The 15,156-nt window shown below is 39.7% G+C and overlaps 1 protein-coding gene across 4 annotated transcripts; it reads right to left on the reverse strand.

Annotated features, from left to right (window-relative positions):
• Nucleotides 1-1,683: 1,683 nt before the first annotated feature.
• On the reverse strand, nt 1,684-14,644 carry creb3l3a (cAMP responsive element binding protein 3-like 3a). Of its 4 annotated transcripts, none has more exons than XM_054790981.1 (10): nt 14,482-14,641; nt 13,149-13,280; nt 12,802-13,045; nt 11,038-11,171; nt 8,916-9,026; nt 7,179-7,285; nt 6,298-6,366; nt 6,029-6,113; nt 4,719-4,812; nt 1,684-3,298 (listed from the first exon to the last, which is right to left on the reverse strand). In XM_054790981.1, the coding sequence occupies exons 1-10, from the start codon at nt 14,500-14,502 to the stop codon at nt 2,994-2,996; spliced, it is 1,302 nt and encodes a 433-aa protein (XP_054646956.1). In that variant the 5' UTR covers nt 14,503-14,641; the 3' UTR covers nt 1,684-2,993. The 4 variants fall into 4 exon arrangements, with proteins under 4 accessions (XP_054646956.1, XP_054646954.1, XP_054646957.1 ...); XM_054790979.1 differs by having other exon boundaries at nt 1,685-3,298; nt 13,149-13,283; nt 14,482-14,644; XM_054790982.1 differs by having other exon boundaries at nt 1,689-3,298; nt 13,161-13,283; nt 14,482-14,644.
• Nucleotides 14,645-15,156: the final 512 nt, after the last annotated feature.

Here is a 15,156-nt window from a genome sequence, read left to right on the forward strand (position 1 = left end):
GGCGACGAAGCGATGGTGGGTCTGTGGCGTCATCGTTCTCATATCACCTCTACAGGTGTAGCAGATTCTGGCTGTGATATCTTCATATATCAGCTAAAAAGAGATAAACTTATCTCTTGTTTGGGTGGCTTTATTTCAGAGTGGACGGCAACATCTTGTCTCTAGCATAGTGACAGCACAACTGACAGCTCTTCCATACAAAACACAAATTCCAAGGATGCCATATTAGTGCCCTCAAGGGGCATTGAAGTGTAACAACACACACAAATACACTCAATGGCACACAAGTATAAGTCGCAGGACCAGCCAAACCATGAAAAAATGCGGAAAATACGGTATTAATTTTTGAAAAACCGTGATGGAGTGAGAGTGTGATTTTCGAACCGTGGTATAGTGAGAGTGTGATTTTCGAACCGTGATATAGCGAGGGACGACTGTATATTTAAAAAAAAATAACCTGATAGAATGAAATTGCAAAATTCAAAGCGTGAAGTGGCGAGGTACGGCTATACTGCTATACACTCTGAAGTATATCCAAGTTTACTTTCTAAAGTATTGTTCTTTGTGAAGAAACATTATAATACAATTCTTGCTAAAACCCATGTAAGATACTGTGTACATTTGGTCAAACTGCGTAAACGTCATTCCTCATTCTCTCAATACTCATGCATTCACGCAGTGATGAGATAAATGTGTGAACTTCTTGAATGTTACAAATCCTATGTCAATGTTACTGCAGTTTGGAAGAATTCACAAATTCATTTCCTGCATTGGACAGCTTACAGAGTTTAGCAAAGATGATAAGTGGCATCCAGACAGCAGACAAATGAGGTAGCAGTTAATACCCGCACAAGACTAATGAGGCGATCTCTCCCAATTATAAAATTAGCTCATAATTACACTCCAAGCAGTCCAAATCCTGGAAATCGAATTGGCGTGTGTGCAAACACTACTTATCCACGTTTTAGTCAAAGGCAGCTGCAAGCCTATAAACAAGACACAACAGACACTTTAAAATGGTGAAACACTTCTTTCAGGTGTTCTGCTCTCTTGTCTGAGGTTTCTTTAATTTCCTCTTTTGCTGAATGACATTGGGGGGTAAGCAGGGAAAGCAATGTTATTTTTGAGAAAGCTTGTGTCGGTCTTGAGTTTAGAGGTTTTACTGGGTTGAATCCCATTAGTAGATTAAAAAACTAAGATGAGGCTTTTCTTTTGATGCGCATAATTCCTTTTATGGCCCACCTGACCTGGAGGGAGCTCACCTCTGTGGAAAGGCTCTTCAGAGATTTTCCTTCATCAAAGCAATGCATTAAGGTACTGATGGGAGATGCTGATGATCCAGACACTTTCAATCTGATTAAAAAGTAAAAAAAAAACAAACAAACAAAAAAACTTCCATTCGTGGGATTGATGTAGTTTGACAATCAACTATAGATTATATGATGAAAAGTACATATGAAGAAAAGTGTCCTGTCAATGAGCAGTTGGTGAAACAGGGCTTTAGAATGTTCTCAGACTCATTCAATCATAATGAAAATCTTGCCACTATGGAAGCCCGTTTCCGCCGAAAAAAATATAATTCTGAGATAAAAAGTCAACATGAAAAAATGCGATTTCGCGACAAACGCGGACCTGAAAAAAAACGGACGAAAATTGACCAGTTGGAAAAGTGGCCTTTTTTGCCAACTTCGGGTCAGTGGCAAACTCCAAATTGTTTGAAGGAAGTGCTCTTTTATTTGCAGCTTAGCAAATACTCACCCCGCACAACGCAAAAGAACAGAGGGTCATCAACTCGAACCACTACATCACTCGCAGTGCAATCAACACAAACACAAGGCATGCTGAGAAGCCCACACGAACACTTTACCAAAACACTCTACCTTGTACTTCCTGCTGGTGGCGCTCCACTTCAAGAAAGCAGCACCAGAAAAGGTAATGACACTGCAAGACAAGGAACTTCTGCATAACAGAATAAATTAAATTGTAATTTTGAACTGGAGTCGGTGCTTAAGTGGTGCCAAAAACCAGAACTTAAAAAAAGGAAAACATCTAAATTATGTCCAAAAATAATGCTTGTTTTGTTTGAAAATATCTGTTTTTTTTGTTTGTTTTTTTTTTACAGAAAATTTGTAGTTTTAGAATTATAGATCTGCCATATACCTGTACTGTGCATGCAAAATAGTCATAATAATCTCAGAATACATTTGTTGGGGAAAAATGTTCTTATATACAAGTATTTTATATTTTTTTCCTGCTAAAATTACTTTTTGTAACTAATGCTTAACAAAATCCTCAAAGTTTGTGGATTTCACTCATTGCGGGCTACTTTGGGAACCTATCCCCTGCGATAAACGAAGGAACACTGTACTGCGAGGGACGACTATACTACCTTAAATAATAAATTATGATCGAATTAACAGCTGGAAGTTTTTCATCTCATCAGTGTCTGCTGTAAAGGTCAGATAGGCTTCTCTAATAAGAAAATATGTCAACATGTCAATAAGTGAGCTGTAGGTCATGTGATAAGCGGCTGTTCAAGTGACCTTTGGCCTAGTTTTCTCCCTTTTGTTGTCCCTACTTACATATTTGCCTTTTGAGAGATGCCTTGTCGAGACGTTCGATCACTGCTTCACAGACAAGCATTGAGTCCTGAAGCCTCCTGGGGGGAGAAGATGCCTTGCTGGCACAGCATTTGGACATCCTGCCTCTTTGTGACATCATTTATTTCAGGCTATTTTCTCCATCAAAGAAAGCATGCATTCCAAATTCCTCTCAATAGTTAAGAAATTATCCACTGAGATCACAGTGGCACCACGCTATTGGCTGCTTTCTTTGTTTTTGTTTTTTTTTCTCAAACGCTCCTAAATCACGCTGTTTGCTTATGAAATCTCATGAGGCCAGCTGACAGGCAATTTCATTTTAACACACAACACCCTGATACAAAACATATTCATGACAACATGATTAAAACCAATGGATGAGGACAATTGGTTCTACATGTCATCAGCATTCGGAGGCAGCCCAGCAGAGCGTTTAGGATCCAAGGTGACTGTGGCGACATGGCCAGTGATAGGGTCCAGGTGGAAATGACCCAGGCTTTCTTCCTGGCTGCTGTTTCGGGACACAGCGTCCAGTTCTTGCTTCAGCTTCATGTTCCCCATCAGACTGGTAATTTCCAATCCCGAATCTCCTGGGAAATGCAAGTGTGCAGGCTTCGCTTCGTCTTCGGTCAACAACGTGGAGTCGATAGCGTGCAGCACACGGGAGGATTGGAGGTTCTGCAGAGACCGTGACTGGACTGTAAGACAGGGAAGAAGCCATAATAATAAGCAAGAGCACACATGTGTGAAAAAGATGATTATGCTTTTATTACCCTTCTTTTCTGTAAAGCACTTTGAATTTCTATAAATAAACTTGCTTTGCCACTGCCTATGCTTTTTAGGTTGTGTGTACTAATTACTGTACTTCCATGCATCTTCTAAGCCTCTTATCCTCACTAAGGTCGCAGGTATGCTGGAGCCTATCCCAGTTGACGTCGGGCGAGAGGCGGGGTACACCCTGGAATGGTCGCCAATCGCAGGGCACATATAGACAAACAACATTCACACTCACATTCATACCTATGGACAATTTAGAGTCGCCAGCTAACAGGCATGTTAGGGAACCTAAGGAACCTGGAACCTGGAGAAAAACACCTGGAGAAAACCCAGGCATGCATGGGGAGAACATGCAAACTCCACACAACAGAGCTTTGAACCCAGATCTTCCAGATCTCCTGACTTTGTGGCCAACATGCTAACCACTCGGCCACTGTTACATTTTTCAAAAATATGTATCTTACGAAACATTTTTTACAGAAATAAATGTAATTTCGCTAAAACAAAGTTACTACTGCTACTACTACATGGTTTTGAAAGAAGTCGTCATCTTAGGAGAATAAAGTCATATTTTGAGAATCATATCTTTTTTTACAATAAAATGTAATCTCGCAAGCATAAAGAACAACAAGGCAACAAGAGTTGCAACAGGAGTCACAATATTGCTATGAAAAGTGACGTTTTTTATTGCGAAAAAACACAATATTTTTTTTTTAAAAGACGCCTTTGGACTTTCTTTGTAAAAGAAAAGTTGTAAATTACGATAATCGTATTTCCTTTTTTAATGTCATGATAAATGTCACAAGAGTAAAGATGTAATATCTTGACAAATATTTCAGAAAAATCGTATTCTCAGGGAAAAAAAAGGACCTTGCAAGACTGAATAACATTTTAATATTTTGAGTAAAAAGTAGTATTTGGGAAAAAGATTATTCTAAAAGGCATAAATTTACTGTAGAAAGTTGTAATACGACCCATGAAATAATATAAAATAAATAGAAAATGTAATATTTAGAATGTTTTTTATTCTTAATAGAATAAAGTAGTATTTAAAAAGTCCTAAAGTTGTAAGAACAAGTCTTAATCCCAGTTCTGTGTGAACAGGGATTGTTTTGACGCTGTTGTACAGGAAACTTAACAGTAAAAGTCAATTACTTTTTAAAGCGATTAAATTAGGTGCTGTGGAGTTGACAGCAAATCCTTGAACAGATGAGAATCTTCCCTGAGCTGGCCACATGTCACTCTTACTAGTCCAGGTCCGGGGGGGGGGTCACTCACAGGGGAGGTGGCTTTAGGTGTCAGGCGGGCAATAGGAGCTATTTAATTCTGAAGGTTACTCACTTCTGACTGGGCTGAAGTCTCCTTGGCTGACTTTGGTGTTGGCGTAGGGCTTGAGGCTGGGAAAGAGGATTAGGGAGAAGGACAGCAGAAGCACCTAAGAAGACAGGGCATAAGAAAAAAAAAAAAGGGCGTTAAAAAAAATGGCTTGAATTTTCATACAGTGCTTATTTATCCAATTATCCATCAAGTCAGATTAGAAAATAACATTTTAATGGATTATTTTAGGGATAAATTAATGTTGGCGACCAGTCCAGGGTGCTCAGGAGTCTGGTCAGGATGCCTCCCGGACACCTCCCTAGGGGAGGTGTTCAGGGCAGGAGGCCTTGGGAAAGACCCAGGACAGGTTGGAGAAACTATGTCTTTCAACTGGCCTGGGAATGCCACAGGATCCTCCTGGAGGACTTGGACGAAGTAGCCGGGTAGGGGAACACTCGGGCTTCTCTCTGCTGAGGCTGCTTCCCCCGTGATGGATGAAGATGGATGGATGTATAAAGCCAATAAATTGACATTTAGAATTTTTGTTTTAATAGTATTTTTATTTGTTATTTTGTCAAATAACTAATGAGTGAACTATAAACTATAAAAACATTTTATTGAACCTATTTATTCTTTTTTGAATTTCCTGACCAATACTTTTCTTTCTTTTCTTTTGATGTATTTCTTTACCTTTTCATTTATTTATTGATGTTGTTATTTATGTTGTGGAATTTCAAATTATTTTATGACATTTTATTTATTTAATAGGATTCTAATTATATAATAGCATTTTTATCCATTTCAATAAATACAATTAATAACAATAAATTGATCAAACTCTCCCATCAAAGAGGTGATTGGCAGGATCACATTATGATTTAGGGGCAATCTGATAAATTATTTGACCATTTCATTAATACATATTTTAACTATGCAATTGTTGTTATATTTATTTAATATTGGCACAAAACCCCTCGATAACAGTGCATTCTTGTATGCTTTGTATGTAGTTCAGTTCATGTTTTTTGTGCACTCTTTCTGTGCTTTCTTAGTGGACATTATAATGTATTCAGGGACTTAATACATATTCTCATTCATTAAAGCTCAAATATTGGAACACCCCTCAAGCCTGGTTGCCGGGGTGCAGCCCGCTGTTCTATGGCCATGATCAAAGGCGACACATGGCGTCCATTCAAGAAGCTGTGCTTTTATACAGGAGATTGTGCTTTTGTGTGTTTTGTCATGTCAATATAGATAGAGATTGCCTTTTTATTTTTCTCTTTCACGTTCTGGCTGGCTATCAAGATGTGTCGCATCTTGATGTCCGTTCTTACCAGCAAGCACGTCCCAGTCTGGGCCGGTTTGTTAGATGTATTCATAACCAGAGCTTGGAGCTTGCGCAACTGTTCCATTAGTGACCTGTGGAGAAAAATACGTGTAAAAACTATCAGAAAGAAGACCAAACAAATAAATAATTATGTTGGAGGGTAGACAGGAATGGATGTGAGGGCACAGTGAAATGTCAGTGAAGTGCTGCCACCATTAAGTACACAGCGTGCTCACAGGGAGGGGAAAAGAGAAGTTACATTTTCTAATCTCTTACATGTTGCATTTCTCTAGCTGGGACACTTTGTGCTGCAGCTCGTGGTTATGTGCATTGCATGCGGCCATCCTGAAAGCACAGAGAAGCATCAGCAACAGTAAAAAAATAAGCAAACACATGACCTTTTGCTTATATCGTTCGAACACCATTAAACAAAGCTAATTCAAATTGATACCAACACTGCATTCTACCTATACCTACATTCTCAAATATCTTTTTTATTCAGCAAATGCTGAATTTTAGGGATCGTTTTGAGACAATTATATCTGTTCTGTGATTATGAAGTTTATTTAGATCTGGGGTGCCTTCTCCTTTAATGGAACAATGCTGCAATGCAATGCAACAATGCAGCTGGCTGAGTGGAGATGTTGCAGGGCGCATCCCTCATGACTGAAGACCCCCGTCTGTGTGGTAATGACTGGGTTTTTCAACAGGACAACGCTGCAGTTCAAAAATTATTTTGTGTGGTATGCATGAACAATCACACTGTGGTGCTCAACTAATTTCTTCAGCTTTTTTGGTTAGTGGAATTCTACTGCAAAGGAAAAACCACCCCTAAAACGGATGCAGCTTTGGGTGTCATAACAAATGGCCCACTTGGCTGTGATGGATCACTCAGTGCAAGCAGGCCTCGTGCTTCTGTGAGCAAATTCTTAAAGGTTACTTTGTGACATTTGTGTTCGTGACAGTCGAAAAAGACATTAAACACGAGGGGTGAACTATGGAGTTGTGGCTGCACTGCAATCACACATACACAATGTAACTTAAACTATGTGCCTTAAACTATGTGTTGGCAAACGGTGAGCCGTAAAGAATATTGGAATTTGTGTAGATGTGCTGCATTGCCTCAAGCAATAATCATCCCTGCTTTGGATTGTTACCTGCTCTCCAGTCCATCAATGTACTCTTTCTTCTTCTTGCGGCTCTCCTGGGCCGACTGCTTATTGCGAATCTTTCTGCGTATTTTCTTCAGGATCCGTTCTTCATTCTGCTCGAGGGGAAAAAAACGTGTAGGAGTTGCTGATTGTTTGAATGGTTTAGGTCAGGGGAGGGCAAAGTTTGTGAGTAGCGGGCCACATTGTCTTAAAAAATTTAGCAGCAGAGCTTGGCTATAAACTGCACATACTGTATATATATTAGGGATGTCCAATATTGGCTTTTTTGCAGATAACCGATATGCTGATATTGTCCAACTCTTAATTTCCGATTCCGATATCAACCGATACAGATATGCATAACATCACGTAGCTCCTGTCGTGGAAGGACTGGACTGGACAGGACTGGACTTATTACCTTATTATGTATGTATGTATTATTATTTATTACCTATTATTGTTATTTATTATGTATTATTGCACTACCAATTTGACGTGATCTATTCTGTATTTATTTATTTATATTCTATTTTCTTATTTTTCTTCTCTCAGGTCTTGCCTTGGTTGTTTTGTTTTGTGATTAAGTTACATTTTTGACATTTTGACATTTTTGCAGAGCTGCTGGAAATGTGAATTGCGCTCAGAGATTAATAAAGTATCTATCTATCTATCTATCTATCTATCTATCTATCTATCTATCTATCTATCTATCTATCTATCTATCTATCTATCTATCTATCTATCTATCTAAACATATATCTGTTGTGAAGCTAATGGATACAGCATCAGCAATTGCTTTCTCGACGTTGCTTTAAACATTGTACAACTTGCGTAAGCTAACATCTGAGAAATACTTGGATGCTCGCATCTTCATCTGCGACGGAGCGCTGCGGCCATCTTGGCCACAGCCATAGAAAATGCAAGCGTCTTCATCACATACACGCAAATGCACGTCACACACATATCGGAGAGTGTTAGCCACATGGCTGCATTAGGTGCCGTGACTGTGGGCCTCCAAAACTCAAAATACTCTGTCGAGTGTTGTTCTTGCCGTATTAAAGCTTTTTAACGTGCTACCCCCACCCGGTATTTTTTGAAGCAAATGTTAGCATTTAGGTTTTGAAGGAAGTGGGAGGATGACACTGCCAAAGGCATTATTTAGATCAAGACACTACACTGCACGGAAGGGCGGCCGACCGTTCAGAACATCCCAACTATAAATCATTGAATTTCAAGAGTACTGCGTGTGAACATCCCTCCTTCTACTTCCGAGATGACCTCCTCGGCATATTTTGCAATCAAGCAAAAACAACAAAAAAGCATCAAACAAAATGGCCAAACACAAAAACTAACCGCATAAAACACCCACTAATTATAAAATAGCACTTTTCTGAACTTGTAGAATGCATGCTTCTCTGACCCTCTCCGTCACACAGGGTCAAGCTGCTCTGTACACAGTGCTTTCTATCAAAGCCCCATCTTCCCGGAGTCCCTACGATTACCATAATGACCCATATATCACTTGAAAGCACAGACTCTTTTGCTTCAGAAACCAGTGGAATAATTTTCATAGTTCAAGACTTATGGTAATTAAAAAATAACAAGACAACTCCGGCTTTCATGTTAAGGTTTTAAAATAAATAATTTGGAAACGTCCGGTGGATCATATCAAAATTCTTAACTGGTTGTGTATGGCCAAAGACCATAGTTTGCCCATGTCTGGTTTCGGTGATAATAACCAACCTTTGTGAGCGGCAGTTGGCTGGGTAAAGTCACGCCCTCCTTGGCTAAGAGCTTCTTCTCATCTTCATTGAGAATCAGTTCTTGAATATACTGCTGGAATGGCTGGGGGGGCTGACAGAAGGGACAGAGGAGAATGCAAATACTTGAATCATCACAGCCAGCGCTTGATTACATTTCCACTTTCCACTGCACTATTCGCCCTGCATCTTCATGCCGCTCTCCGGTGAAGCCTTGCAGGGAATAGTTGAATTAGCAGGCCACTCGCTACCATCGCCACTAAGACTCCAGCAATTAGGGAGCGAGGAACTTGAGTGCATTCTGCCACTCCTCTTGAATGGACTGCAAAATTCAAATTGATACTCTGCAGTTTCCTAATTGCCCTTGTGCCCAGATAGTTAGGACAAAAATGATAACATATCAGAGTACATCCACGAATAGTGGCCTTGTATGCCACTCACTGCATCTATGTGTGGCAAAACATAAGACCTATACAGCCTACGAATACAACCTATTAAACCAGGACATTTACAATTTATTACGTTATGATATTCTTGTGAATATGTTGAAATTGTACTTAGATAGCGTTATCTACTTACACATTGTTTAGGTAGCTGCATATCCAGGTAAAATCGACATCCACCCTATTGCGCGAAGGGCCGCGCAGTAGTGGCAAAACACAAGATAGTAATGGAACAGGGATTACTGTGAAATTTTGACAATGACACGGTTACGGTACAGATTTTGGGATACATTGGAAAAAAACATTACTTCGCAATTATGTAAAGTGAAGAAGGAAAAACTTGTAGAAACACATTAAACATATAAACAGCAAACACACACTGCTTACCGGTAATTTGCCTCATGAACTCGTTGTCCTGTTATGTTAATTTAGCCTATTCAGCCTCCCAGTATATTCTTTATGCTATTATGTAGCCAATTAGCTATTAATGGTTTTCAATAACATAAGGATACCAATTCAGCCTGTTGTTCTGTATACTATATTGTGGAGTCTGTTCTTGGAGGTAAATTTGATTTTATATTATTTGTCAAAAAATAAAAAGACAAAGGTATATGTGGTATTCTGGCCACTCGGCGTCGGTAATTTTGTTATTATTGAGACAAGACTGTCACACTGCGTGGAGTCAGTCACGTCATGTCTGACATGATAGAGTGAAAAGAAGTTCTCCTCCCATTCTTTGTCCTTCTTCCACACTCTGTTTTAAACCCTTTCTTAAGTTTAGAATACAGTAAATAAATTGGAGACTAACTAGTTAGCTCGCTAGCTTGCTAATGTTTAAAGCCATGGTCATCTCTTGTGTCCAGTGATCCCGTAGCCTGTCAAATATGGTTGAGGCATACTTTGAATGTATTGAAATTACAAGGCATCTTTGAATAAACTTAAAGTATCATTTGAGTATCTCATTGCCGGGCGGAGTGTCCTGGTTTTCGGTAAACGAAATATGGTTACCCTAAGTAATACCATATTGACGCCAATATAAGATCATATTTTTACCCATAGAACAAAGTCTGAATAAGACTGTTATGTTTATGTTAAGGTTTGGGTGGCGCCCAACAACTTCTCACCAACAGAGTCAGAGCTATTCTTCTTGTTACTCACTTACACTTACATACTAGTGACAAGACCCACTGGAAAAGTGTCTTAACAGTTGTATTACGCCATTTTAGGATAGTAGTAATCAATGATGGTGAGTCACCCAACAGCTGTCAAGCTGCTAAGAAATATAATATCCTTTTTATGGCAATCTACCAATTGTTATGTCACGAATATTGAAATATGACAAAAAAAATTTCCAAAATCGGAGGGGGTCGCCTTATATTCAGATCAAGATGGTAAATTTACAAAAAAAAATATCCATCCCTGTCAGCACACAGACAGTGCAGTGATAAGCATACATCCTATAAACAAAACAGATTTTCTTGACAAGGCTCGATAATGCACAATACGCAAGTGTAGTCGTTCACTTGCATGTGCAGCTTACACCCTTGATCAAAGCTAAAGCTAAAAAGGCCAAGTCAAGCAGCATGACAGATTATCAGCCATCATCCTCCCCTCCTGCTCCCTACCACCACCACCACCACCGCCACACTTTGTCTCACTTACTGGCTCTGCCATGCCAGACAGCAGCAGATCCTTAACAGTCAGCGGCAAGCCAGAGGATGACTGCACTCTGTTTATATCCGAAGGATATTGTGGCGCTCTTGTCTTCTCCGTGGGGAGCTCGGCCTTCCAGTCGTCTTTTCACACACACGCATACACATACACACACGCACACGCACGCACACAAACAGGGACGCACATAGTGGACATGCATTACTTGTGTAGATTTGTAACGTAATCACAAATGTCATTTGGAGGCTTTCCAAACAGTGCATATTTGAACAACCTTTGATTGTGAGTGTAGCAGCAGTTGTATCGGCATTGATTCATGGGCTTTAATTCATAAATTATCAGCCTAATTATTGCATTAAATCATAAATATATTGGGTTTATTGTGGTATAACAGTGCATTGAAGCATATAAAACAGAGCAAAATTACAAAAAAAAAAAATACAATTTATTTAATGCACCACAAGTGCTCAGTTAGACAAAAAGAATTATCTCTACATGTTTTTTTCTTTGACTTTTTACTTGGCTTTCTCTAATGTAATATACACAGAAAGTAAGCTGAGTCAAATTTAAAGCCATGCCCAACTTAATTCACATTGGCTATTGTTTTTAGATCTTACTATATGTAACTACTGTATGCGTTTTATTTTATGTCTCAATGTTAGCAGGGGTTCACTTATTTTTACACTTGTAAGGCTGTTAGTGGCGCATGAATTACCTTTACACTCTGTCTTTGTTAAAATTAAGACTGTTTTATTGCTTTTATGTCTAAATGTACTTAACTGAGGCTTTTAGTGTTTTTATGTCTCAGTGTTTACAATGGTTGACTTATTTTTACATTAAAGAAGTAAATCACATTTGCAATACGTTTTTTGGCATTAATGTTAAAGGCTCCCTGGAATGATTTATCAACTGTGCTTAAATGTGTTATATATTGTTTGTAATTATGTTGTCCGTTGTTTGATTTTTGAAAGCGAATGTTAAATTTGCATAAATTACATTACACACAAAGGCTTCTTGCGTTTGATCGTCGACTTGGTTCAGAATATTTTTTTAATCAAAAAGGTATTCATGCCAAAATGTTGTGTTGCTGCTGGACGTTCACGGTATCTGCACTGTAAGTTTGTTTTCTTTCCCAAAAGAGGATCATTTAAGACAAAATGGACAAAGTGCAGAGAACGAGAGACATGGAAGCCCATCTCAAGTTCTTTTTTTTGCAGTGTTCATTTCACTGATGAACACAGTTACAAGAAGCATTTGGCTTGAAAGTATGTATAAACGGATTTTGAAAAAGAATGGCTACTGGCTGGTACACAGGAAAAAAAACAAGACAAGAACGACCACTACGTCAAAATTGCCAAAGAACAAGTAAGTAAGTCATGTCTTGTTTACATATTGTATTCTAAACACTATTCCACCATAGTGACAAGCCTGCACAGCATTATACATGTTATATAAACATCTTTTCACAGCAATATGTTGACGGTGGGGGCTGCCCATTTAAAACAAGCCGATTTAAAACAATATTTGATGGAGAAGCAACTCCAGAGTAATTTGCACTTACCATTCTGTGTTTTGAAGACAGCCAATCTTCAACAAAGACTAATAGGAGTGTAAAAGTGTGAGAGGTGTTCCTAATATTTGGGTTATCTAATTTCGCCTCATGACAGCTGTGGTTTGATGCAGTGTGGTTCTCCACCACTGTTTTTACAGGTGTACCTAATGTGGCCCGTCCATCAATGATTGTGAGTGACTTACTGGACTTGATGGCCACTCGGGCCTCCAAGGCTGCTTTGCTTTGTGGCCTCAGACTCAAACAACGGGCATCGCCGGGGGGGCTCTCGGGTCGCTGTGGGCTATCCATCTGGTCCGAGGGCGGGTCCTCGCTGATCCCGCTGTCGCTGGGCGAGGGGGCCCAAAGAGGTGAGCCCAACATAGAATCACTTCCACTCAGGAGGGCGTTGAGGAAGTCGGCGTCCGCCTGTTCAGCCAGCTGGAGCATCTGCGTGGGAGTGTTAGCGAAAAGGGGGTTGTTGTTTTTCTTGTCTTTCCCACAGTGACAATATGCTGATAGAAGAATAAACATCTATTTGCATTTGACTGACAGTCCAACGCACATTCGGCTCCTGCATGGGCCAGTGGTGTTGCTGGTTGCCTGCTTGTCCCATTTTGTCGTGCCGGAGGGTGCCGTCGTTTTGATCAAACAGCCAGTCGAGCAGCTCCATGCCATCATAACCCTGCTGTCATTGTGACATTTAGTTACAACACACTTTGTACGCATTCAGAGGCTCACAAAGAGACAACAAAAGGTCACCAACAATGCCACAGCTGCTGTTTTTACCACTTATCACCGTTCTGTGTGAACAAAGTGTATGGTGCAATATGTTCCTGGCTTGTGTACTGTTCGACACTTAAGACACTTTTGAGGGTGAACGCAAGCCAATACAGGTTCATTTTAATGCTTGCTATCCACAACTGTACGATTCATCTCTTACAACAACTTTTACCAATAGCATACAGTGATTACCTGATCATGAATATAGTTAAAGAAAAGCATGTTGGAGTCACTGTAATAGGCATGTTTTTAAAGAATGGAAAACCTTTTGTGGAAAAACTCAAAACAGGATTTGATATTTCAGTATTTTACCACCGATAGTTTACCAATTGTATCATATGATCACAAGAGCCGTATCGAAAATTCTATCTATAAAGGATAGTCAAAAGTCTTCTCTTATGTCAGTAGCGCTCTGCTGTTTTTAAGGGCCCACTGCAAAAACACTAGTCAAAGATTCATTATATAACAAGAGCACTCTGCCGTTTATAAGGATCTAATGCAACAATAACAGTCAAAGATCTTCTACAGCAGGCGTCTCAAACTCGCTGCCCATGCAGGGAAGCCGTAAGCACCCCCAGTGATAGGAGTAATGTTGGCTCCCAGCATGCCCTGCGGTTACTTGTTTTCCAGTGGGTTGACAATGTTGCGAGTTCCCTTTTGGTTCATAAAAAGCAAATTCCTTGAACCAACCTGAAGTACCTCTAACCATCTCTTGAGCAACTCAAGAGTACCACAATAATTATATTTTTTACTTATATTATTACAGCTTTCAGTGGTGTTTATTGACAAGTTAAGTCATCTGGTTGAAATGGATCAAAGTCAATACTTGATGCGGCCCAGCGTTTAAGACCTGACTCCACAAAGATCCTCTAACTTGCTATATAAACATTAGTCATTCCCAAGCTTTGAACAGACCTAGCAGGCTGGTCCGATGTCATTCAAGTGCTAGATTTGGTCCGGGGGCTGCCAGTTTGATAGCCCTGCTTGTACCATTGCGCAGTTAGGCTAATACTTTGCTCTTTTTGAAAATACAATCTTAACTGACTGAACCACAGTTTTACGTTCACAATATGGTTATGATATTGATTCTATTGTCTATTTACCTGATCAGGATAGTACTCCATGGTTTCCTTGCTTGGGTGGCAAAGCCCCAAGACAAAAACCCCCAACCAAAATATCCCGTTTTGGAGAAGCGTTTGTCTCTGAAGAGTTTCTATATTGTATCACTCAGCTGAGCTCTTCTCTGGGTCCAAAGTTGAAACTCCAACACAACACACCCCACTGTAGCCAGACTGCTTTACCCCCATTGGCTCACAGCAGCTTTAAGCACACAACATGGCTGCTCTATCTGCAGAGTGTCTCCGCTATAAGATGAATCACATCAGAGAGGTCAAAGTCTGGTGCTTCATTTATTTTTGGTGGTTTACTTGATATGCAGCCATTTGACCTTAGCCATTCATTATTTTATTCAGTATTTCAATATTCATTTTTTGACCATACATTCATTAGACAATATATGGAATGTTCTCATCTAGAATAATAGCGTACCAAAGTAGCTAAAAAAGTTACAAAATAACCATGCGTTAACGGTGATTTAATTTTTGAAAATGTCACATTGAGACAATTTTTTGGTTTAATGTCAGTTTGTAAGAAAATGGGATTCTAGTCAGAATCATGCATTAGCCATCACCTCGACCCACAGTTTGAGTTCTGGAACCAAACTCCTAGAGAGGGCCTGGACCTTGCTCTACTCTGGAGTTGCTGCAGGGGAGAGGTGG

Source organism: Dunckerocampus dactyliophorus, chromosome 10 (assembly GCF_027744805.1).
Source record: "Dunckerocampus dactyliophorus isolate RoL2022-P2 chromosome 10, RoL_Ddac_1.1, whole genome shotgun sequence".
Classification (NCBI taxonomy): domain Eukaryota; kingdom Metazoa; phylum Chordata; class Actinopteri; order Syngnathiformes; family Syngnathidae; genus Dunckerocampus; species Dunckerocampus dactyliophorus.